The 27,395-nt window shown below is 34.5% G+C and overlaps 1 protein-coding gene across 3 annotated transcripts in view; it reads left to right on the top strand.

Moving 5' to 3' along the window:
* The window catches only part of ADAM23 (ADAM metallopeptidase domain 23), a 214,023-nt gene that overhangs the window by 167,080 nt on the left and 19,548 nt on the right, over positions 1–27,395 (top strand). For all 3 annotated transcript variants that reach the window (XM_031958212.1, XM_031958213.1, XM_031958211.1), the window contains exons 16-24: positions 973–1,044; positions 1,916–2,005; positions 3,055–3,135; positions 8,726–8,776; positions 9,882–9,945; positions 11,648–11,753; positions 13,567–13,686; positions 15,518–15,686; positions 20,017–20,128. In XM_031958212.1, the coding sequence (XP_031814072.1) occupies positions 973–1,044; positions 1,916–2,005; positions 3,055–3,135; positions 8,726–8,776; positions 9,882–9,945; positions 11,648–11,753; positions 13,567–13,686; positions 15,518–15,686; positions 20,017–20,128 (865 nt within the window). The remainder of the gene's footprint in view (positions 1–972; positions 1,045–1,915; positions 2,006–3,054; positions 3,136–8,725; positions 8,777–9,881; positions 9,946–11,647; positions 11,754–13,566; positions 13,687–15,517; positions 15,687–20,016; positions 20,129–27,395) is intronic.

Raw genomic sequence — 27,395 nt, 5'->3', positions numbered from 1 at the left:
TTGTCTCTTCCTGGAAATGGTGAGAGGGGTGGAAATGAGTTAACTTATTGGAAGGGAACACTCTCTTGGAGAGCTCTATGCTCTCCAAGATCATCTAGTTGGATTTATTTTAGCATACGATGAGAATCCCTGCCATAGGAGAACTGGGCCTAAATTCAAATCCTTCCTTGGACACTTAATTAGCTGTCATATAACCTCTTTGGGTCTTAGTTTCCTGCTTTGTAAACCAAGGAAGTTGGATTTGGTGGTCTCTGAGGTCCTTTAGAACTTTAAGTCTCTAATCCTAGGAAGAATTCATTAATTTAGCTAGTGCAGCCCTGTATCTAGATTTATATAAAATAGATTTATTTATTAGTCCCCTCTAGCTTTTTAAATTATTCCTGGATTTTGATCATCTAAATCATAGCTTCTTTCCTTTGGCAGAGATAAATGAGAGATCACTGTTCTTAGAGTTCTATTTCATCCATTTCTATTTCAGTTGTTTATGTTTAATTCAGGTAATTTCAATTAGCATATTTTTTAGGAGAGGGAAGGGAGTATTTTATCATGACTTCTTCAAGCTTTGTTTGGATTCATTTAATTATGCTTACTGCACATGCTAGTGACTGAAACACATTGATCTTTCTTTTTCTTTGTCATGAATTGTCAACCAACAGAGGCTCATCTGATTTCTTTTAGTACTGTTTTTAAGTGCTCCTGCTAGAAGAGAAGAGTGATCTGTTCTCTCTTTCCCTCTGACAGATCATCTCTTTATGAACAATTCTAGGGCCAGACCTACTCTAATAAGTCATGTTGCTTGGAACATTTCCCCCATGATGTTATCAACACTCAGCACCAGTGGAGTAGCATAAGACACCTAGGGCAATGTCATATGATAATTGAATAGCAGATTTTGTTGACTTGTTTGCTTTTCTTTGATATTCATTTTTTGTGATCACATATTAAATTCCTTTTATCACCATTCTCTTTTAGTTGTTCGAAGCCACTGAATGTGGAAATGGCTATGTGGAAGCAGGAGAGGAATGTGATTGTGGTTTCCACGTGGTAAGCATTTGAGACCTTTGAATATATCCTTCTAGTCTAGACACTGAAAAAACAAATGCAAGGGAAAGTTCTACTACTCATCATAAATTATACCTTCCAAGATTAACCTCGCTCAAATATATTTAGAAAATTTAGAGAGTTATTTGCTATAGTCCATGGTTGAGTGAATAGTTATTTGAAAAAAAAAATAGAATGGATTCTTTGTGATCCATTTTCTTGTTTCTTTTTAAGTTTACTTAGGCATCTTTGCCCAAGGAGTGTAATGATGTAAAGGAATGTAGATTATGGAATATTGTTTTTCCCTCACCCCTAAATTTTCTCCCCCCAATTTCTCTTTGTCTCTCTGCCTCTCTCTGTCTCAGTTTCTCTCTCTCTCTCTCTCTCTCTCTCTCTCTCTCTCTCTCTCTCTCTCCTCTCCCTTTCCTCTCTGTTTCATCCCTCTATCTTCTGTCTCCTCCCTCTTTCCCCTCTCTCTCCCCCACCTCTGACTCTCTCTTTTTCCCACCTTTCTTCTGCTTCTGGAGTTCTCTTGACTCCAATTCTATGCCCTGGATTAGATGGCCTATGAGGTTCTGTCTAGTTCTCAATTTATGCATTGTTGTTCATTTTCTTTCAGTCAAACAAACAGATATTTATTAGCACTGGCCTAGGCACTCGGGATTCAAAGTTCTCTGAGATTTTTTGCTTCCAAAGAACTTTTCTTTTCAAATACTTGTTTGTCATTTCTTGGATACCTTTTCTTGGTTCCTTATTTGGAACCTCTTTCTTGGTGAGGATCACTGAAATATTAAAGGGAAAAGTTATCTAAATTGATAGGGAAAGAGAGAACATTTATCTAAGTTGATCCTTCATATGAAGTATTTTCTCTTAGGAATGCTATGGTGTGTGCTGCAAGAAATGCTCCCTTTCAAATGGAGCACACTGCAGTGATGGACCTTGTTGTAACAGCACAACCTGCCTTGTAAGTTACTTCAACACATATTCATCCTTTTAACCTCTAAAGTAGATAAGCAATCCAAAGAATACTTAACTGTGAGAAAAAAATAAATACTTGTTCAAGAGTTTATCATAGATATTTTTGGTGGTCACTGTATTATATAGCAGCCTTAAAAAGAATTTTAAAAAATTTAAATAATTGAAGGCGTCAAAGATACCTGGAAATACCTAACCCCATATTTACAAAGAGAAATCCTCCTACCTGTTACCTTTCTTGTCTCTCTGAGAGCTTTTTGACTCTGGTAACATAGTATTTTGAAGATTAATTTTCCAGCATGAGTCTACTAGTTTAAAAGTGCTGTCTGAAAGCTGCCCCAGTATGGACTGGAGGTTTTGTACTTCCTATGGCTAATATATATTGCTGTTCCCTTCATACCTTTGTTTTCCAGCTGAGTTGCCTTCTTTGGCTGTGCTAACAGGCTATAGCCCCAGATGAATTAAGGATTAAATGTTCTTTAAAGCCAAGATAGTAATAAAGCAAAAATGGATATAAACCCAAGATTAAATCTTATTTTGTATACCCACAAGAGGAAACATATCTTTCTTCATTGAACTATATTAAAATATTAGATAAACCTAATGAAGATGGAATATATATGTATATGTATATATACATATATACATATACATGCATGTTTGTGTATTCTACATAATATAAATAAATTATAAGGAATTACTTTTTGATAAAACATAAGGAAGAACTTACTACTAATTAGAACTGTTTAACAATGGAATAAGATGCTCTGTTGGTGCTCATTTAGAATGATGATGTCAAATTAGTTTTTGAAACCTGAACATGTTACTTTTTTGCTGGTGATTCATAGGCAAGCAAAGTGGGTGGCAGCTGGCTTATATCCATTTGATGTCTACCTCATGACTCATGCTGGTTGTTTGGTGGAAGTCATGACTTAAAAGGTTCTGTTAATAAGGACATTTTCAACTTAAAAATGAGAAGACTATTGGAATTTCCAAATAAGTGATTTTGAAGCTTAATTAATGAATCTCAATTTCTAGTTTCAGCCACGAGGGTATAACTGTCGAGAAGGAGTAAATGACTGTGACATTACTGAAACTTGCACTGGAGATTCTGGCCAGGTACAATGAAATGTGATCATCTGTTTCCCAGTTTGGATGCATAACCTTATGAATTTACTTTAAAAAGTATTCGGCAATGAATATTTCTCTGGACTTGTTTCTGCTTTTCTTGTCTATTCTTCCTTACATATAATACCATATTATAATATAGTTTAATAGTAAATTATGAGTTTTGTTGTTTATAAAAACTAGGGAAAGTTAGTAACAGAAAGTTTCTATTATACTCTTGAGGAACAAGGCCCTTAATTGTGCTGTCATAATTTAATTCTTCATTTCCCCATTCATTTGGGATATAATTTATTGAGAGTATGATTTTAGCTAATTAATCTGACTCTCTTTTCTTAGTATTTTCCATATGCAGAACATTTCCAGTTTTCCCACATTTCCAGGTCCCACATATAGAAAGTGGAAATATTTTGATTTGAACCAGGTCAATTGAACCAAGTGTCAAATGCAGGGATGTTAAATTAGGTTCCCTAGTAAATATATTCATTGACGAAATTTAAATAGGCATATTCAGGTTATTCTCAATGTGACTTGACATTGCAATTTTGTACATTTAGGTATGCTGGTAGGTTTATTCTTTGCATTGTTCCTCTGATATGTTGTCACTTTGTAGACATTGAGTATTATATGTCATTTAAAAAAATGTCATAGTGGATAGATTATTGGAGCTGGAATCAAGACCTAGATTTAGCCTGTTTCTGACACTAATGTGACTATGGGCAAGTCATTTAACTTCCCTGCCTCAGTTTATTGATTTATAAAGTGGAGAATAAAATGTCAACTGTATTTAGCCCACTGAGTTGTACCTGAGATAATGTTTTGGTAAGTTTAATGCATTATATAAGTAACAATTATTATTGAAAATCCATAGGAACTACATGCTTAAATTGTTTGGAATTTATGACTCATGTCTTAAAATTATCTTTTTCAGAAATACTTTTAACATGCACATTCAATGGCAAAGATATATGAATTAACCTGTTATATAAATGCTTCCTCATTCAAAAGTGGTTCTTCAAATCTCAATTGAGCAAGCAAAGTTAGTATGGCATAATAAAAAAGTGTAACAAGTAAACAAAAACACTGGTTTTTGAAATCTGTAACCAGGGACTGATTCCTTCTTTTACTATCATTGTGACCATTCTAGGTCTCTGTTTCTTGAAATGTAAGATGAGGGACCCACATTAAATAACATCTAAGGGCCTTTCCAATTCTAAATTTATAAATGGCATAGTGGATAGAGCATCAGACTTGGAGTTAGGGAGTTCTGAATTCAAAGTAGACTTGGGCATTTACTCAACCCTGAGCAAGTCACAATCTTATTGGTTTTAGTTTTATTTTTAAAATGAGATATCCAGACTAATTAGTTGATGTCTTATGTCCTGTTTAGCTTTAAATCTGTGATTCCAAGCTGAATACTTCTCTGCAACTTTAAGTTGGTTTCTTAATGATGTATTAGGTGACCAGGAAGGAATGTGATTCAGTGGAAAGCTGCTTGATTTAGCATGAAAGAGCCTGGATTCGAATCTCTTCTTTGCTATTTGTTCCCTGTTAGATCTTGGTCAGTTCCTCATCTGTGAAATGAAAGAGATATAATAGATGGCTCCTGAAGTCCCTTCTCACTCAATCCATGAGTGTCCTAAGTGGACTAAACAAGAGATATGTGATATAGAAGTTATAAAAATAAAGCCTTCTTTTTTAAGGCACCCATTGCAAATTGTTCATGTGACCTTATGTCACCGAGACATCATTCTTGATCATAGGAGTAAGGGTCAGAGAATAAGTATCTATGGACAATTCAGCAAATTAGCCATGCTGTCTGTCCAGTTTGATTGATTTAGACATATTCATGAAGTTTATAGAAATTCTTCTCATCATAGCTTGTGAAAGATTCAGTAAAATAAATGTGTGATGAAGAGAAATAACTTATGTGGATGTGATCATAGAGTTTTAGTTAGTCCTTTGTAGAGAACCAATGACATCATGAAGACTTTATCTTGATTTGTATGTGAATTGAATACGAGCAGAGTAGAGCTTTGCAAAGTCCTTCCTCAGCTCCACTTTCTCCTCAAGAATCATTGAAGAACAGTGGCAAGAAAAAGATCAAGATGACTAGTAATAGTCCAAGATGTGGTGGAGGACCTTATCCTTTCCTTCCTAAATTAAGTTTTTGCCCAGTTACAGTTTGTCTAAGGCAACACCCCTTCAGTGAGAAAGGGCGAAGAGGTAGGACAAAAAAATCATTCAATTGATTGTCATAAGGATATCAACCCGAGAGGGGAAGACTCTCATAGTTTCTGGAGGAACAAAAAACAGTTGTTCTTTACATTCATTCAAAGCCCTCAAAATCTAAACAATGAGTTACTGAGACTTTACTTGGGACTATCTTTGGCCATTCAGTGAGAGCCAGAGTGATTTGGGCTTAAAGGCTTAATCAAGTAGCTCCATTTAAAACACAATGGACTTTTTTAAAGGCCTGTTTTTTCAGAGCTATATTTCAAGACATCAAAAATGAAAACTGTACAGGACAAAAAGCAAATTGTACCAGCTTTTTGAAAAAAAGATGATAATGAGAAGGAGGAAGAGGAGGAAGAAAAAAGAGCAGGAGGAGAAGGAGAAAAAGATGAAGAAGAAATAAGAAACAATAAAAATGATGATGATAATGGTAGCCTTCATCAACTTGTGCACAAAATGATAGATTGAGTCCCCATAGGACAGCTGCTGCTATTGTCATATAACATGGTAAAAAGAACTAATACAAAGCAATCATCCAAAAACCTGGTTCACTCCTTCCAACAAATACACATAGCATCCAAAGGAGGAGTAAACTTAAACTTAGACCATAATAGTAGTAAGGCAACTCATGCAAAAAATATGTGTGACAAGTTCTAACAGATTTAGGACCGGAAGGGATTTTAAGTACCATTAAGTCTAATCCTTCTTTTGGATAGATAAGACAACTGAAGCCAAGAAACAAAAAGTGATTTTCCAAGATTTGTCACAGTCTGGCACATATTAGGCAGTTACAAAATGCTTGTTAGCTATCTGATTTGCCCAGGGAGACATTGTGAGTGATTACGAGGCAGAATTTGAACTCAGTTCTTCTTGACCCCTAGTCCAGAGCTACCCCTACAGTTAGTTCCAGTTAGACTTTCTGAAGCATATTGTTTGAGGAGATGTTTAGATGTGCTACTTAAATAGGCAGCATAGCCCATTTAAAATAGGAATGTGTAAACGTTATTGAATTAATTACAACCTTTTTTATTTTTTTTAGGGGATTGTCTCATAGAACATAAAATGCTCCAAGGAAGGCATTATCTAGTTGCCTTCATGAAATTATTCTATTGATTAACAATCTCCATTTAATGACTAATAAGTATGCTCTGACAATTAATTAAATATAAATTATCTCTCAGGTGACTTTGAGAATTTGTTGCTATGATGTATTAATCACACTTGGCTTTCTAAACACACAGAAATGGACTAAAATTTAGCAAATTAATTGTGGACATATGTTTGTTCTGGATTGAAACATTTCCCTCTCTTCCCAGCCCTCCCCCCACATTTCCCTCCTGTCTATATTTCTGAAATTTTTGTTGTTTCTTTATTTCCCCCCTGGGGGAGAAAGGATATCTACCTGATATTATCATATGGGAAACTATCCTTCCTCCACTGCAAAATTGCAATTTGTCTTAGAGTGTTCCCTGGGGGGAAATGAAAGTTTGTAATTTGTTCATGATTTCTGAGACAACATATGCCATATTGTTTAGTCATGTCTCACTCTTTGGGACCTCATTTGGACTTTTTTCTTCCTTTTTGGAAAAGATACTGGAATTGCTTGTCATTTCCTTCTCTAGCTTATTTTTACAGATGAGCAAACTGAGGCAAATAGGGTTAAATGGCTTGTCCAGGATCCAGGGTCTCACAGCTATTTGAAGTCAGCAAGATGACTCTTTCTGACTGCAGACCCAGCACTTTATCCACTGTACCACCCACCTGCTCCCAAACATATGCTGTGGGCAAATCTTAAATTTTTTCTAAGCTTCAGGGTTGGTCTACTTTCTACTCTTGTCAAATTGACTCTATCATTCTCCATTCATTCAGGTTGCTTGAATTCTGGAATGAGTGGAGAGTTTATTTTGGTTGATTAATGCAGTCTTGATTCTGGATTCCAAGAATAGATTTCAGTGAAAAAAACTCACTGACAATTGCCCCATTTCTAATAGACATGGAGCAGTCAGCCAGGGCTTGTCTCTGAATTCACAAATGTAAATATCTGTTAAAGGAAATTACTTATTAGGGAAGAGAAGTATTCCAGAAGGCATATGAGTAATTGAATATTTTTGTAAACAAATGGCCAGAAAGATCAATATGCATTATTTTTGCAGTTTGATAACTCTACTTAAAATATGGGAAATGAAAATGATTTGGATAAGTCAGTATGAATTGTCACATTTGCTCATTTAATTGCAGAGATGCATATATTTGCTTTCTTTAATTGATTCTTAGGACTATGGAAGGGCTTCAGTTTGGAAATTCTCAGCTTTAGGGCACATGGTAAAGCAAATGAGAATTTAGAAAAAAGTCTCCACGGCCCCACCCAACTCAGTAGTATTCTGGGTGAACAGATGAAAAAAATGAAATATATTTTTAAAGAAATGCCTCATAAAATGGTCCTGCTAAAGACAATAACTGAACTCCTAAGGCACAATTGTTATAATAATGATTCAGTCTTTAGGGAAATGAGGGCAATAATAGCACAGCACTCATTTTGATAGAAGGTAGAAAGCAGGGAATTTTTTTTTTTTATAAAAAAAGCAACACATAGGTATGGAGCTACTACCCAGTTACTGTGTACAGGGTACAGAGTACTAGACCCATGAGTGGGATACAAAATTGGCTTTTTTTTTTTTTTTTTTTTTTTTTTACAATTTTTCTCAAATAAACTCTGCTCACACGTGTTCTAGAATTATAATATGACCTATTTTCTGAACTGTCATTTTTCAGCAATCATGCTTTTAAAGCTGTAATTAAATAAATTTAATTTCTTATCATAGTGAGCAGATAGGCAGTTTGACTTCTCTGAATCAGAACAGTTTGTTTCAAGGCCCACTTCTACTGCATACATCCTGTGTGACCCTGGCCAAATAATTTAATCTCTCTATTTCATCAGCAACTTTTAAAAACTTTACATTTCAGGATAGTTACAGCCCAAACGATAGAAGGAATTTGCTTATTAGAAGCTTTCTACAATAATAATATCATAATTGCCCAACCTCAAACTGCTTACCACACAACAGTATCTAACTACTTATATTTTTCAAACCTAATTTGTCATATTTTAAAACCATTTTACATGAGTTAAAAAACAAGTTTGATGTATAACACCTATTATTTTTCTAATTTCTAGTTAAAACATCATTTTTGTCTACTTCACTTTTCAATATTGTGCTTAATATGCATAAAACCATTTTTCTAAAATCTATGATGGATTTTATTCACTGTAAAATACTTTAATTCATGTACAGAATATTTGCCATTTAAATAATTTCTCAACATTTACTAATAATGTTGTGTTTTACAGTGTCCACCCAATCTTCATAAACAAGATGGATATTCTTGCAATTCCAATCAGGTATGCCAAGATTTATAAATTTTAATATAGTTTTGCATCTAATATGCACAATGTCATTTGCATGATTTTTTTACTTGTGTCTTTTGAAGGTAGGAAACAACTCAAACAATTAACCATCAAAATGAATATAGAAATATTAACTGTTACTTTTAATTGTAGTAGAAAATTATTCTTTTAAGATTGGACAAAGAATAGCTGACTAGAAATTGGGTTATTGATGTATGAATATTTTGAAGTAATTTCAGTAAATATGTTCACAAAGCAGTAGTCTGCAAGGACTAGAAGAGTAATAATCTTGAGATATCTTCTCTATCCCACTGTAAGTAGAGAATTTATAATTTTTTTAATCTCTGGAAAAGAAAAAATTTCTCAGTATTTCAGAATGTATTATTAAGAAATCTTAAGTCTTGAGCCTATTTCCTCTTGTATTAAAAGAGAATGACAAAATGAATGAAAGAATGAATGAATAAAAATAAAAACAGAATAGCTAGACTAGACACTAGTCTCTCTATAAGAACCCTATAAAGATCATTGGGAATATTATTTCCAGTTGAGAAGATGCTATGGATGATGAGCAAGCAAAGAAGACTGAGAAGTAGTCAGTGAGGTAACAAAAAAACCAGGAGAAAGCAGTTTCAGAAAAATCTAGAGACGAGAGACTATCACGAGGACAGTGTGGGCAATGTCAAATATGTCTATAGGTCAATAAGAATGAGGATCGATAAAAGAGCATCATTTTTTTTTTTTTTTTTGGCTGCTTGCTGTTTTTTTTTCCTCCTTGATCTGGGAGGTCTGGAATTTGGGTATAATATTTCTGGGAGTTTTCAGTTTGGGATCTCTTTCAAGAGGTGATCAGTGGATTCTTTCAATTTCTAGATAGATTATATACACATTAAACACACACACAAAGATAAGGATATATATCCCTGTTTTTCTCTTAAGATGATAGTGACTTAATGACTTGTTGGAATGTAGAATGCATGCTGGGGCTGGAAATGGGGAAAAGGGGGATGTTTAACAACAACAACAAAGTAATTTTGGAATCAATATTTTGAAGGGAGACACAACTTACATATTTTGTCTGACGTGATTTTTTTTTTAATAGGGCCGTTGCTACAATGGGGAATGCAAGACAAGGGATAATCAATGCCAGTTCATCTGGGGAAGCAGTAGGTTTCATTTTCCTATAATTTCTATAATAAATACACAATAAATGTGTGTTTTCCCACAAATTCTTCTTTAACTGTTTGGCAACATGTCATTTGCTTCTTGAAAAGATGTAAGAAAAATGAGCAAAAATATGTATATGAAAGTGGAAAATGTATAGTGTGTTAATCATAAAAAATAAATCAATTTGCATTAATGTCTCATGCATGTAAATAGAAAATGAGAGATGATTCTTTCATTTTCTTACCTTTCTGAAAGGCACATTGATTTCTATTTTAGCAAAATCACACTGAATTGCAGTGGTAAAATTCATGATGATCCAATGTCTTTGTGATTTACTTTATGTACTGATCATGCCTATATATGTATGTATATATGTGAATATGCACTTATTTATATAACTATATATGGAGTTTTCCCAATCAAGCTTTCAGGGACCAATTGTGTGCTTGATTAGAAAATGTAGTTTACGACTATGGCAAAAGCATCTCTTGGGATTTGGGATTGGGGGTATAAGATCTTGGAGTCCCATGGATTTTGGGAGTTCTGAAAGTTTGCTCAGGGACATTTCTATAGATATGTATATTATTTCACTTTTCATTTCTTTCTCTTAATTACCAACTATAAAGTGGTGGCACTAGATTCCTAAGCAAAGATTAGACCTGTTTATTGGAATCTTTATTATATTTTTGTTAGACCAGTCATAAAGGAAGTTTTACCTATTAGAGGTACAAAACAGCTCACCTACCTCTCTCCTTCTTTTAAGGATATTCCCAAAGAATTTTCTTTATTAATTCACATTTACTCTTCTAGGAATTCTTCTTTCAATTTTCTTTAGTTTGTAAGGGGCAAATTGGAAGGCAGAATATTGTTCTCTTCAACTGTTAAAATACTAAAAGACTCACAGAGGGAGAAAAAGAAATGGCAAGAAAATCCTCCCTTGCTTTTTTGCTACTTTTTTATTACCAGGCATCTTAAACAGGTTCTATCACTGTAGATTGGGACTGTAGGTTCTAAAGAAAATCAAAAGCCAAGAAGACGATCCTAGGATAAATAGATTCATTTGGGTTATCAGTTTTGCAGGATTATTCATTGATGAAATATCTTTGTGAAATGCCTTGTTATTTTTTTAATTTATCAAGCACTTTTCAAACTCCTCCTATGTGCCAGTTCCCAACATGGATATCAGGGAAATGAAGGAAAAAATGAAATCATCCTTATCATTAAAGAAATTAGATAATACAGGAATATAAAAAGGGAAAATAGACAACAATAATAACTGGTATTTGTATAGTACATTAAGGTTTGCAAAGCACTTTAAATACATTATATCATTAGGTCTTCACACCTATCTTTGGAATAGCTATTTTTATACCCATTTTAGAGATGTGTAAACTGAGGCTAGGAGCAGTTAGTAAATGTCCAGAAAATTTTAAATCCAGCTCTTTATCCAATATTATAGATTTCAAAATAAATAAATAAAATTCAAAGGACCAAAGCACAGATTAAAAGAAAAACAAAAAATCCTTGATGACCCTAAAAATATAAACCCTAGAATTATATGAATTTTGTGTAGGTGAATTTATTAACTTTGCTGCTAGTGATAGTTATCTATTACCTGCATTTGAGAAGGAAATAATTTGCCCAGATTTGGGATTATGAATGGAACTAACATCCTTTTTTTATTGCCCTTACCTTTGAAAGAGGCTGCCGGGTCTGACAAATTCTGCTACGAAAAACTTAACACAGAAGGCACTGAGAAAGGGAACTGTGGAAAAGATGGAGATCGATGGATTCAGTGCAGCAAACAGTAAGTGCTGAATCTTCAGCAGGAGTATGTGTGTGTGTGTGTTTGTGTGTGTGTGTGTGTGTGCATGTGAACGCACATATGAGCAAGGCCATTCATCAGTTCTTAATGTAAAGCTGGAGGGCACCAAAGATTAGCTTTAATGAGTTTTCCAAATGTGCAATGATTTTAAAAATATTCTCCAGTGTATATTTTTAACTTGGTAATTTTAGTGTATTTTGATGCCAAATGGCCAAGAGCCTAACATTTACAAAAACAATAATGATGCTATGAATGTTATGGCTTCGAGCGGAGAAATGTCTGCACTGGGGCAGCTTATTTAGCAATCATAATACTTAGACAAAACTTTGTAAATATAGTCTTAACTTTTTAATCTTAATAGGGCTGTAGTAGTACATAATTTGTGGATAGGATGATATAAAAATTGTTTTGCATACAAAATAGAAACAGTATATATTTGGGGAACCATTTTAAGTTAGGCAATCTACATTTCAAATACCTACTTTGCACAAAACATTGTCTGTTTTTAGGGTTTAAGATTAATCTACTGAATGATAATATTGAAAAGAAAATTTTTTCTTTTAAATTTGTGTATATTTTCCTTTACCAGACTAAAGGAAGTTGGGAATTTTAAAATGAGAATTTTATTCAAGTTTCTGGGTTTGCTTAGCAAATTTGGGTGATCAGGTAATAAATTATAAAATAAATTTTCATTTTTAAATTAAAAAACTCAAATTTATATAGCACTTCCTAAGATTTATACATTACTTTCTTTGTAATATGATTTTACCGGGAGTCTCACAACTATTAAGCATTTGAGGCAGAATTCATTTATAATTTTCTTGACTCTAACACCTTCAGTCTTCCTGTTAGGCTACACCACCTTGATTCTTAATATTTAGGTAATTAATTTTCTTTGGTGTAGAGAAGTTTCATATTGTAGTGGATTTTGTTGATTACTGATGTTCAGTTCTTCATGACCTATTTGGGGTTTTCTTGGCAAAAATATTGGAATAATTTATCATTTTCTTCTTCAGTTCAATTTGCAGATGAAGAAATTGAGGCAGACAGGGTTAAGTGATTTGCCCAAGCTCATACATCTAGTAAATGTCTGAATATGTCTGAGGTTAGGTTTGAACTCAGATCCTCCTAACTAAAGGGTTAGCACTCTATGAACTAAGCCACTTAGTTACCTGAAGTTTCATGGTAAAGAAATTTATATTGTTCTACCTATCAAGGTCATTATCCCATCTCTTCATCTAATATAACCTGTATAAAGATAGATCATTTATTCTTTTTGTTCAGTCAATAAATGTTTATTAAGCACTTACTTTGTGTTAGGCATTGTGCCAAACAGTACCTAGTGATGATAAAGCAGTCCAAAATGGTGCATCCAAATGGAAAATGAAGAGAGAGGCTGGAGCACCTTTCTTAAAGTGAAGGTTTGGGGAGAAGCTCTTCTCTCCTGCCTCTAACTGGAGGATCGTCAAGAGTAGAAGGTGCTGATGAGGTACTGATGTGATATTACAGGATGATGAAGTTCCTGGGGGCATGATGGAGAAACCCCCAGGAAAACAGCTAGGTAGGATATAAAAAGTTGACTAGAGCAGCTACCTTAAGAATGACTTCCTATCCTTGGCAGTTTGATAATGTACATCTCAGTTACACTAATGGATCTTAGGACTATCAACTTTTCATCATATTTCTTTCAAGCCATTTCTGAGTCAAAAGAATGAATGAAATTGTTATTCAGAAAGAAAGAAAAATATTAGAGATTTGAATGATTGTAATTTTTTCCTTTTTTTTATCCCTATAGTGATGTGTTTTGTGGCTTTTTGCTCTGTACCAATCTTACTCGAGTTCCACGAATTGGTCAACTTCAGGGAGAAATCATTCCAACTTCCTTTTATCACCAAGGTCGAGTAATTGACTGCAGGTAATGTATCACATTTTGAGAATGTCAATCATCCAGGAAGTAAAACGTAAAAAGAGACAAAATCAGAGACAATAAATATCAAGAAAAATTGGAAGATAGCATGAAATAATTTGTTCAATTCGTATTTTGTTACTGCTTTTTTTTTAAATCCCTAACATTACATATTTAAAGATTTGTTGTTTTCTTGTTGATTAATCATGCCCAACTCTTTGGACTCCATTTAGGGTTTTCTTGGTAAAGATACTGGAGTTGTTTGCCACTTATTTCTTTATCTTATTACATAAGTGAAAAACTGAGACAAACAAAGTTCAGTGATTTGTCTGGGGTCTTACAACTAGTAAGTGTCTGAAGTTCTATTTGAACTCAAAATCTTCTTAACTTCAGGCTTGGTGCTTTATCCACTGTGCCACCTAGATAGCCATTAAAGATTAATGTGTCTAATTGTTTCTAGATCACCATGCATTCATTCAGGCTACAAATATTTATTGTGTTGTCAGGCTTGCTCAGGATATCATGCTATTAAATGTTTAACATCATGGTACTTTCTTCTCACATGATCCAAATTCCTCTGATTAGAATTTGTTATGATTTGAGTGGTGAGTTTAAAAATTCGACAAAAGTAATTTGCCACATACTGTTTTCTAAACTGTGAGTAGACCAATGTGAGATTTTGTTGTTCTTAAGTTCTTTCAGCCATGGGATATATACATGGGATAAATACAATTACTTATGGAAAATATTTATTAGTGATGACTATTTTGTTTGTGTATGTATTTAATCATCTATGAGTTAGAGGTATAAAGTCCAGTTTAGTTGAGCAAAGGATCATGAGATTACGCAACAACTATACTGGACTTCATGAACCCAAATGCATGTTATTTTAAATCATTAAATCAAAAAGCCTCAATTAAGTACCTACTATGTGCCATACAGACTGCTTAATAGTCATCTTCAGAGGCTACATGCTCACTGCAACCATAATAACATTTACATTATTTAAAACATGTCTGAATAGCTCTTCAAAATTTGCCATTGGGAATTCTAACATATTCTTTTGAATGTCTGTCATGGAGGCAAGTTATCATCCTTTGAAAAACAGATGACTCAATTTATTACTTTTTGGAGATGAAGGCCATCTGATATAAACTTCTTCAATCCTCTTCCCCTACTCCTTCAATCCATTCTATATCCCTACTATTTTTTCCTTCTGGTTTCAGAGTACAGAGTGGCAATCCTTCTTGCCACAGCTAAATTCTCCTTATTCTGTAATCTTGTCTTGATATATTCCATCTCTTTGCACATGTCCAGGGTGAGCCAGTGCTTGGAAAGGGATATATTTGCTTCTTATCCTTCAACATTCAGCACAACTTCTAATTCTTCAATCCTTGATACTCTTTCAATTTCTCTTTTTTTCCTCTGGTTAATGTCTTTTGTACACATCACATATGTTAAAGTTTTTGCACATATATGTTATAAGTCCTACCTAATTGTTGCTTTTTATCTTAGTGATATAACCTTGGAGACTAGGACATTAAGCTGTACATAGTAGATACTCAAGATTTATTAAGTACTTACTTAAGTATATAACTTAATGTTATGTACTAGCTACATAACTACTTTGTACAGTAGGAATTTAATAAATCTTTGCTTGCTTGAATTGAATTGTTCTTCCATCTTCCTCATTTTTGTCTATAACCTTTAGGTTTGATGCAAACCTTAGTATTTGTCACTCCTTCAGTTCATTTTACAGATGAAGAAACTGAGGTAAATAGGATTAAGTGACTTGTCCGGGGTCACACAGCTAACAGCTGTACACGTTTTCTTTCTCCAGTGGTGCCCATGTTGTTTTAGATGATGATACTGATGTAGGGTATGTGGAAGACGGAACTCCATGTGGCCCATCCATGATGTGTCTTGATAGAAAGTGCCTCCAGATTCAGTCCTTAAACATGAGCAGCTGCCCCCTTGATTCCAATGGCAAAGTTTGTTCAAATCATGGGGTAAGTAAGTAAGGATGTAACAGGAGGTTGAACCAAACCCTCTTTGACTGTAGGTATTTTTTTATTTAATAATTGAAAAATTTTACTATATTAAAATGTCATATTTAGTGATTTTTTTGTGCAATTATGTTGCCTACTATGTTTAACCTATTTATTTACTGATATCAAGAAATTAATGTTTGACAAAGAACAGATGCTTATAGGCTAAGATTGACTAGTACACATGCACCCATACATATGTATACATGCTAATTTACTTTTATGATGTAGACTCATAGGAATTTTGAATTAGAGGCGGAAGGCGCTTTAAGGCTACATTTGACCTCCTTATTGGACATATGAAGAAACTAGGTACTGAGCAAGTAAAAAACTTGTCCAAGGTCACACAAGTTGTAAGTTACCATTAGTATTTGAACCTCACTCCAGCTGCCTTAACAATAATATTTGCTGTCAAATATATTCCCATCAAATCCCATCCCATTCTTCTTTTGGCAAGCTCAGTCATCACAACTCGAATTTACATAGTGCTTTAAAGCTTGCAAAGCACTTTTCTTTTAGCAACAATCAGGTTAGTACCACAAGTATTTCATTTAGAGACTAGTAAGATTAGAGTTCAAAATCTTTTTCATCTATCTAATAACTATGTGACCCTAACTAAGCAAATCACTTTGTCTCAGCCTCAGTTTCCTTGTCTATAAAATGGGGGTGAACATAATATCACTTATCTCACAGGATTGTCATGAGGATGAAATGATAAAATATGTGTAACGTGTTCTGTAAATCTTAAATGTTCTAAAAATGTTAGTAGTTTATGAGTTATTTCTTATTTATTTATTTGTTATCACCTCCATTTTACAGATAAGATTGAGAGGTTAAGTGACTTGCCCATGATTACATTATAACTGACTTGAAAGAGATCCTCAGGTCTCATGATTCTAACTCTAGTTCCATTGCCACAGTATGTGTCATATTGCTAAAATTTTCATTTTCTATTGGAAAAAGTCAGAGCAAATGAGGAGATGGGAGGAAGTTAGTAAGGTCCCTAAAAGAACTTCCCACCATATTGGTGTAGTCATCACACTCTTCTGCTCAAAGTGAGTTCTTGGGAAATATTTGTTGAATTGAATTAAAGCTATTTGCTCTTTCAAAGTAAAGTTTAAACCATGTCAAGTGACTTCTCTCACATCCTTCAGTATTCATTCAACAAAAACTCAAGATGCTTTAAGAATAAGTACCAGACAGATTGCTAGTATTAAAATAGGCATTTCCTGTGTATTTGTACTTTAAGAAATAGAAGCTGAAGAGTAAGAATCCATCAACAAAAAGAAGGAAGGAAACATGCACTTTATTAAGCACCTTAGTTTACTATGTGTGGAGCATTATGCTAAGTGCTTTACAGATATTATCTCATTTGATCCTCACAACAATCCTAGGAAACGGGTGCTGTTATTATCCCTGTTTAAGGTTGAACAAACTAAGGAAAACATAAGTTAAATGACTTCCCTAAAAGACAGATGGTAAGTGTCTGAGGCTGAATTTGACCTCAGTTCTTCCTGATTTTAGACCTAGCACTCAATCCACTTTACCACTTCTAATTAAAGTTGAAAGGGACTTGACAGGTCACTCATTCAATGCCCTTATTTTATAGATGAGAATACTTCCTCTCCCCATAAGTTAGTGAAAATAATAACATTTGCACGAGTACTTAGTGATCTTCTAAATTCCATGGGGGGGCTCATTGCTCTTTCACATTATTTAAACTGTCACCTTTTATATGTAAGACTAAGTACTTAGAAAATCCACAGACACTTATACCAAAGCCATATATAGAAAAGAAAAAGTAAACACTTGCTTAGTTTGATGTGGGAAAAGGAAGGTTTTGTGAAGCATTCAGACTTCAGGGAGGGAAAACAAAAGCCATGTGATAAAATTGAAGACTCTAAAATGATGGCAAAGAGAAAAAAGAAAGATCATGTCAAAGTAAATATGTTGGGGTGAAGGATATTGAATGGAGACCTCAGGTGGATTAAAGGAGCTCCAAATTCCAAGGAATTGGATGTTCCCTCTTGCTTATGTTATTGGTCTAAGTCTTTGGACAAAGGAAAGGTAGAGAGATTTTGATGTAGCTTATGATATCTTTTTTTCCATTTACTCTCCCCTGGCATTAATCCTAATCAGTTTGTTACAACTTTTAAGATTAAGAAATCCATTTATGTTAATAAGCTTATATCCTCTTTAGTAAGCCTTCTTACTATGCAATTCATATGAAGAGTGATAAAGGCTTCAAGAAATATTACACTGATCCCTACTACCAATGATTAGTGTTCTTTAGAGTCTTGCAGAGACCTTTTTATTCCTTCTGAATTTCATCCCATTTAAGTATAATGTCAAAAACTTAGAAATTAGAACAGCCAAACTACACTGAATAGTCTGATCACAGAAGGCATCTTTTACCTCTGTGACATATTCACTACCAGTCAGTCAACAAATACTAGGAAATCTACCTATCTAGACCAGTGCATTGTGCAAGCAATCTTATATAGGTTGAACATGTGCAATTCTTCTAAACATATTTCCATATTTGTGATGTTGCACAAAAATTGTCATTTTATAGGAAGGAAACAGACTTAGAGATGACAAGTGACTTATCCATTTCTGTTCTCCAAGGAAAATCTAGTTAAGAGCAGAGAATCAGGAAGCCCGTGTATGGATGGAGTATCTGGCCATAGTGACCCATTAAACAGATCAAAATACAAAACAACTCTCAATCCTGTATGACAGTCCCCCTTACCCTTACCTGCTCCTTAATTAGTGGAATGGCATCCACTACAATTACTAATGTGTGCTTTCTGTCAGTGACCAGCAATTTCCCATTGTAGGTGGGGAATACACCTCTAGAGGGCCGAGAGTCACATTAGACAGGATGAGGAGGATACATACACTGTGATCAGTACTAGCAGAAGGATTCTCCACAATGCTGTGATAACAGACTTATTGAAATGTTATCTTCATTTTTCAAACTACAAAAAATCCACAAAATTGTTTTTGACACATTATTTTAATCTTAATATTTTATTTTTCCCAGTTACATTTTTTATATTTGTTTTAAAAAATGTTGTGTTCTAGATTCTTTCCCCTCCCTTCCTTCTTTCCCCCTCACCAATGAGAAGGCACATGTGAAATTATGCAAAACATTTCTATAAAAGTCATTTTGCAAAAGAAATCATAGCTTCTCCCCCCCAAAAAAAACCTCAAGAAAAATAAAGTTAAAAAAAGCATGCTTCATTCTGTATTCAAGCACAATCACTTCTTCAGAATAGTCTTGGATCATTGTATTCCCGGGAATAGCAAAGTCCTTCACAGCTGAACATCCCACGACATTGCTATTACTTTGTACACAGTACATTTCACTTTGCATGAGCTCATGGAGGACTTTCCAGGATTTTTTGAAAGCAGTCTGCTCACCATTTCTTGTAAAACAATGGTATTCCATCATAAGCATATAACAAATGATGGACATTCCATCAAGTTCCAATTCTTTGCCCTGAGAAAAGAGCTGCTATAAATATTTTTGTTCATGTAGTTGACATTATTTTTGCTACATGTAATGATTGTTCAAGATCTTAGGGAATACTTTAAGGAAGTTTTAAATAATTTGAAAAAGCTTGAAATTATTTTTCAACTTGATTAAAAGTTATGTAACAGCAACAGAAGCAGTGTAAAAAAAGAGCTTAAAATGTAGTTTTTTAACCTTTGAGCAGTTGGAAATGCGAGACTAGTGACAGCAAGAACAATTCTTTAAAGACTTTGTTGTTCAGTTATTTTCAGCTGTGTCCAAATCTTCATGACCCCATTTGAGATTTTCTTAGCAAGGGTACTGGAGTAGTTTGTTTTTCTTCTCCAGCTCATTTTACAGATGAGGAAACTGAGGCAAAACAGGCTTAAGAGACATGCCTAGGATCACACAGCTAGTATCTTATGATTAATGATTAATATCCCCTATATTGCATCAGTAGCATAATAAGAGTACCCACTACCTTGGGGAGTATGTGTGTGTGTGTGTGTGTATGTGTGTGTGTGTGTGTGTGTGTGTGTGTGTGTGTGTGTGTATGTTTGGAGTGAAATAGGGTGGAAGAAGGTTTCCTTGTTCTGTATTACTAGTAACATTTAAATGTCAGCCTTAGACTATAAAATTCATGGAGGGGAGACCATCCTGCAAGAGAATTCTCCCATGGCTATTCCATAGTAACTGAACAATGAAGCAATAAAAGAAACGACTACCAGAAAATCACAATGAAAACACTCTTTGTTCATATTTTCTCTCTCACAGGTGTGTAGTAATGAAGTCACCTGCATTTGTAATAACACCTGGGCAGGGACAGACTGCAGCATCCGAGATCTTATCAAAAAACCTCCAGCCTCAAAGGATGATGGACCCAAGGGTTTGTGATTTGAGTTCCTCTTTATTGTATATATTTAGATAATCCTTTCCCAAAAGGCGCCACTAGAGTGACATCACAGTTTTAGAAGGATATATAGAATGTTTTTCTTTTTTTTAATTCACCCAGGTCCTATAATTAGTACAATTGTAGTGTTCTACATGTCATGTATTGACAACTGTCTTTGTCTATACTTTGTTTCATCATTCCAGAAGCCATATTTAAGGGAAAATGAGCTTAGTAATTTTTCTCCTTTCTAGGTTTTCACTATTTTTTTTCTCCTTTAGTCACATTCTTTTTCATCAACATGGGAATGTATTATTTACAACTTTTCATAGATTTCCCAATTAAAGGACAAATCATAAGATAGTTTACAAAGTACTGTCTTCACAGCAATCCTGGGAATTAGTATAATTATTAAAAAAAATCTCCACTTCACAGATGAGGAAACTGAGTCTCATTGGCTTGCCCAGTATCACAAAACTAGTTGTGGTAAAGAGGTGTCTAAAGATCTGGTCTTCTGATTTCCACTCTGGTACTCTTATTCCTACATGGCACCATCTTTTCATTATATTGCTTAATCATTATTGTCCTCCCTTTCTGTTATCCTTATTTCACAAAGTAATTGAAATCTAGAGAGATATTATAACATTTAAAGTCATACATGCACATCTACACATGTACATATATAGGCACACATGTGTGTGTGTATATGTATGTATATATATAAAGATGTATTTTTACATCTACACATATATATGTAGTCATTTTTGATGATAGTTTATTTTAGAATCTGAATTTGAAGTCTAAACATGATAAATGCTAATATTATCCTGAAAAGATAGGGGACACATTAAATTGTACAATCCTCATTCTTCCAGGAAAACTCAACATCAAAAAGTTTCTTTCAATATCTAGCCAAATGCAGGAGTACGGGAATCATTAAATAATTGCTACACACACCCAAGGGATGACATGTTTATTAAATAATGAAGAATCATTCTTAATGCATTAATATTGTTATTTAGGGTGACACTATGATTCTTGCTCATGACAATCATAACATTCTTCAAATAATTAATGACTGCATATAAAAACAAGACTGTGTGTATGGGAACTTTACAACATTGCTAATAATAATGGGGTGGGACAAACGAAAAATCTCAGTTTTCATATTCAAGTTTTCAAAATGTTAAAGATTAAAATAAATCCTACTTGGATTTTTTTTCATTAATGGTTTTCTCACATTATAACTATGTTTGGAACACCATATGGAGAGGTTGGCCAATTTTCAGTAAGTAGTTAAATTAAATCTACAATTCAATTAGCTCTATGGATTTGGGAAATTACCTACTTTATTTTCCTACTGTTTGAATTTTTAAAGAAAGTAATTTTTATAATTGCACTGACAGAGAGCACTGCAAACCAAATCCTTCTAAATTGTGCACCCTTTTCTTCTAAGATATATTCAGACAGTGCACATTTATGCTACCACAGCTGTGTTGTACATAGTCCTGACACACTTTGTAAGATTAGTTTTAAGCAAGAGACCCAGCCCAGGTAAACTAAAAAGTAGAGTGACTTAGTGCTCCCCCATCCCCCAGTTAATGAATGATCTATTAAAAGCCCTTCTAATTGACTTGAGCATCAAATTGACTACCTGCTATTTTCCCTCTCTCACAACTACATAAAGAGGATATGAAACACTATGGAAAAGCATTTGTTAGGATCTCATGGTCTCCTGCAAGTGGGACAAAATCACACAAAAAACCTGCTACTCCTTTTACTTACGCTTTTAGATCTGTTGCTAAAACACATAGCTGACTTCTTTTTTGATCCAGAAGTGTTAATTTTGTAAACAGTAATATTATCAAGACGTCAAAATATGGTCCTAAATAAATATAGCCCACAAGTGTTGGCATTGCCAAGGGAAGGAAGAGAAGCTGGTGGGAAGAGTGTGTATAGCTTTCAGGGGTTAGTTTGGATGGGTATATTTAGTGCACATTTCCCTTATTAAGAGGGAAAGCGTCGGGAGCTGTGATTTCATCAGTTTAGGGAATTCCTGGATGATGAAATTCTTTTGACCAAAGTAGGTGCTCTCAACAGACTCCATGGAGAGATCATTGGACTTGGAATCAGGAAGAGATGGGTTCAAATATGGCCTCAGATCCCCTCACTAGTGGTGTGACCTTCACTAGCTAGTCACTTAAATTCTCATGGCCTTAATTCTTTCATTTGTAAAATGGGGATAATAATAGCACCTAACTCCCCATGGTATTGTGAGAATCTAATGAAAGAATGTTTATAAAACTCTTAGCAAATCTTAAAACACTATATGAATACTAGCTATTAATATTTGTTATTATTATTATTAGATTAGTGTCTTCTCTGCAACTTCTAGTCTTGGAAAATTATCTAATACCCAAAGAGATCAAAGAGACTTACCTATGTCCACTGTTTGTCTGAGGTGGAGTTTGAACTCAGGTCTCCCTGCTTCCCTTGTCTTTTGCCATTCTTCTCTTATTTTAATATGATCATAAAATTAGGATTTTAGAGAATTATAACACTTCTTTCAAGTTCTCTCTCTGTCTCTGCCTTTGTCTTTCTTACTCTCTGTCAGTCTGTTTCTTCCTTCCCCTCTCTCTCTCTCTCTCTCTGTTTCTTTCTCTCTCTCTCTCTGCCTCTGCCTTTGTCTCGCTCTGTCTCTGTCTCTCTGTCTCTGTTTCTCTTTTTCTCTGTGCCTTTGTCTTTGTCTTTCTCTCTCTGGCTCTGTCTCTGTCTCTCTTGTTCCTATTCTATCTTTCTTTCTGTGTGTCTTTTTTCTCCCTTCTCTCCTTGCCCCCCAATGGGAAACAATGCCCTGCTTACTTTCCACTAGTTTTTTTCCTGAAAAGAAGTCCAAATGGACCTCCAGAACCTATTTAATGAAAATACTGTTCTAACAGAGCAATCAATCATTGATATGTCGAGATTTAAAAAATATTTTGAACTTTTATGCTTATATTTAAAAAGATGAGGAAGATTATTCATGTATTGTTCCTCTAAGAAAGTTGGAGGTAACTCAGAATAGAAATATTGTCATAGATGAGAATAGAGCGAAGTTATTTCATCTGGCTCAGTGTTTTGTCCTCTCTCTTAGGAACTCCCTGGGTACCTGTAATAGACTGGGAAAGATCACCCCCAGCACTTTCTTCTCCACATACTCTCTTTACTCCTTTCCATTGCCAGTTCCTATATAATTTAAATTACATTCTTGGAGGAAGCTCCAAGATTAAATTAGAATTTAAATTAAATTCCGAAGAAAGCTTTAGGAGTAGTGACCCATTGTGAAGAGAATGATGCTCACAGATGCCACTGGCTCTCCCTTTGCCTCTGAAGGTAACAGAATAAATCTTTTAACTGCATTGATATTGAAATTATTAACAATTCCAGTGAAGCTTTAAGTTGCTGAATAAAAAGAAGATGCTATGACTTAATATGAATGAGCATCAGCTACTACATTAGATAAATGGTTCATTTACCTGAGCAGTCAAAGTAAAGTATGCCGTTTGGTACCAATCAATGACACAATTTCCCAGGGCTTGTCATAGCTCTTCAATTGCTTTGGAAAGCTTAATTGACATCCTTGTAAAATAAAAAAAATTTTGTGGGATGCCACTTCATATATTAGGGTACATAATGTATGCTTTGTGATTTTGGTTTTTATATTTCTGGTTAATAGGAGAATTGTTATATGAGATTCCTTTTGTTTTATTTGTATTTAACACATATAATATTTAAGTGCCATTTTATATTTAGTGCCCTAACAATAAGGGGGAAAAACCTTTTACATATGCTTTATGAAAGCAATTGTAGCACCTGAAGAAATCTTATTTTCATCTTAAGGCAAAAACTTTGACTATAAATCTTTATCTTATTATAGAATGGAATACACACTATCTTGTTTTCTCTGTAATTCTGACTTTGCTTTCCAAATTGGTTTGGTATTATTATGAGAATTATTGTGGAACATCGGAAGGTTATTGTATTTGGAGTAAGAAGAATGGGGTTCAAATCCTGCCCCCACCCCTCATCTGTGTAACCATGGGCAAGTCACATAATCTCTCTATATCTCAGTTTCCTCATCTGTTAAATGAGGGGAGTTGAAATAGATGACCATTAAGGTCTCTTTCAGCTCTAGATTTATGATTGTATGAGCTGAGGTTGTTTGTGTTTCTTCCAGAGTGTTTGCCAGATACAGTACTTTAACCATAGAATGATTTGGCTCATTATATTCTTCTAATAATGCTTTCCCAAATAATAATGATAACTCAAATCTATACAATTCTTTAAAATAGAACACACACAAACATACACACATCAGATTTCTCACAACATCTGAGGTAGATAGAGCAAGGATTAATGTTTCTATTTTACTGATAAAGAAACTAAGGTTCCAGGATGCATGTTCATGATCAGACACTAAGACTAGAGTTAAGAAAAGTACATATTTCTTCTTCTTATAATAAATAATATGTTTGAAATGATGAACTATATAAATCATGAAATCACAGAATTGGAAAGGAATCTCAAGAGCCATCTAGTCCAATTGAAATGACCTCTGCAACATCTCTGGCAAGTGGTTATCCAGATTCTTTTTGATTACAAATAATGAGAGAGCTAAGTGGTGCAATGGGAAGAGTATTGGGCTGGGAGTTGAAAGGATTTCTCTTCCTCATTTCAACTCTGTCCTCAGACACTTACTAGTCACTTAACTTAACCCTCAGTTTCCTCATCTATAAAATGAGCCAGAGAATGAAATGGCAAACCACTTCAGTATCTCTTCCAAGAAAACCTCAAAAGGGGTCATAAAGAGTTAAACATAACTAAAAAATGACAAAGCAAAGTAAAATTTTTCCTTGTAGCAAACTGAAATCTTATCTCTTCAATTTCAGTCAATTCTTCCTGTTTCTGTTCTCTAGATTGAAGAAGAGCAAATTTAACCTCTTTCCTACACAGCAGCCTTCCAGGGACAGATAGAGATATTTGTTCTATCTCAGAAGTTTTTTTGGGAAAGGTTTAAAAAACTTTAAACACAGCTGCTTCCTTCTCCCCAAACTTGACATGCATACACATTCCCTCAACCTTTTATTCTAGTCTTCTCTCTCTCTCTCTCTCTCTCTCTCTCTCAAAGTTAAAACAGTCCATATTCATTTTAACTAATTGTCATGTGATTTCAAGTCTCCTCATTGCCCTGGTCAACTTCCTCTAGATGTGTTTTGACTTGTTAATGCTCTTCCTGAAATGTGATTTCCCAAACTGAAAACTATACTTCAGAGATGGTCTAACTAGGGCAGAATGCATCAAAGCCGTCATCTTCGTTTTGAACACTTCTTCCAGCAAGGTAGCTTAAGGTCTCTTTAGGCAATCCCTTCACACTATTGATGACCACTGAGTTTGCTCTCCCTAAGGTTCTTGCCAAAGCTGAGCTGTCTAGCCACAGCTCCACTATCTTTGACTTAATATAGTTGCAATTTTTTAATCCAATCATAGTGGCTGCTTTTTTTAATCCATGTACAGAATTTTACATTTATCCAGAGTAACTTTTGTTTTATTAGATTCAGTTTGCTGTTCTAGCCCAACAACTAGAATGAATGCCATTAGTAACTTTTAATCACTACTCCTTTGGCCCCCCCAAACTCAACTACTTTTGAATTCATACTACTGGTTTATGGTCCAATTTATATCTCTTTAATCAAAGATAAATGAAAGCCTTTGTCAACTGGGACTTCTAGAAATCCTTGTACATGATGTCTACTGTAGTCTTCTGAATCCTGTATCACAAAAGGTTAGTGTAGAGTGGTCATTCTTGATGCTGCTCATAGTAATCGCACATCATTTCTTAAGTACCTATGAACTATACCCAGGGGTGTGCTGAAGCCCTTTGATACCACAAATGTGTTTTTGGAGACAGCTATTAAACATTTACTTGCACATTCCTGGCTATATATGCCTTTATTACTTCATTCTAACATTTTGCCAATAATTTATTTCAAGATCTTAATCTGAAGAGGAACTAAGGTTCAGTGGAAAGAACATTGCTTTCAGAATCTGAGGACCTGGATTCAAATTCTGCTTCTACTACTTTCTACTTGGGTGACATTAGAAAGTCATTAAATCTCCTTGGGCCTCAGTTTTCTTATCTGTTAAATGAAAGGGCTGGCTTACATGGATTCTGAGACTATTTCTTGTTCCCTCTCTATCATCATAGGACATTTTAGCCTTCTTTTCCCTTTAATAAAATCAGAATGCTTGTTTCTGTGGTACTTTCCATTTTTCCATAGTCCCTTAGAGATCAATAAAAGTAGTTCAGCAATCATATCTGTTGGTTCATTCCATACTCTGAGATATGGTTTGAAGGAAGCTGATGGCATGAACTCCTTGATGGCAACTAAAGGATGTTTTACATTTCCTTGCTCATCTTGGATTTTTCTTTCCTACTAACCATTTTGTTCTGTCCTTCTAGTCTGCAAATCATTCATTAGAGAAAACTAAAGAAAAATAAAGTTTGAATAGTTCTCTCTTCTTTCAGTTACTCTTTATTAGGATTCCATCAGTTCCAAAGAATTGTCCTGTCCCCTCCTCATTTTTCTTCCTGCTGCCCCAAACATTACTTAAAAGGCTCTTCCTGGTATCTTTTGCATTGCATGCTAGTCTTAGCTTATTCCCGGTTTTAGCATTACTGATAGTCTTTTGCATTTTATTTTTAAAAGTAAATTTTTTTTGGACAAGAGCAAGATAATTCTGTCCCACACCCAACATTTAGTGAATTTTGTTACATGAGAATTCTGGAAATAGTATTTCCTAAATAATGAATATGCATTAGCAGTATACAGAATGAACTTAATAAAAAAATATTTGTTTGTGGTTTCTTTCTCATCTTCACCACAATACAAGTTATCTTTTCAACTTTTGAATATATCCACAGTACTCTATCTGAAATGCAGCTGATTGCCTTGTGAACTTAAATGTCTTCCCTTCCCCTCCTTTCCCCTCTTCTCTTCTTTTCCCTCTCCTCCCTTTCCTTCCATTCCTCTCTTCTACCCTGTCCTCCCCTTCCCTTCCATAGCCTCCTCCTCCCCTCTCCTTTTCTCTTCCTTCCCTCCTTTACCCTCCCCACCCCTTTTACTCTCTCTACTCTCCCTTTCTTCCTCATCTTTTCCTTCCCTCCCCTCCTTTCTTCTTCTTCTTCTTCTTCTTCTTCTTCTTCTTCTTCTTCTTCTTCTTCTTC

Source organism: Sarcophilus harrisii, chromosome 3, assembly GCF_902635505.1.
Source record: "Sarcophilus harrisii chromosome 3, mSarHar1.11, whole genome shotgun sequence".
In the NCBI taxonomy this organism is placed as follows: domain Eukaryota; kingdom Metazoa; phylum Chordata; class Mammalia; order Dasyuromorphia; family Dasyuridae; genus Sarcophilus; species Sarcophilus harrisii.
The sequence above is the reverse complement of the archived record's forward strand: the minus strand, read 5'-3'. Positions and strand labels throughout refer to the sequence as shown.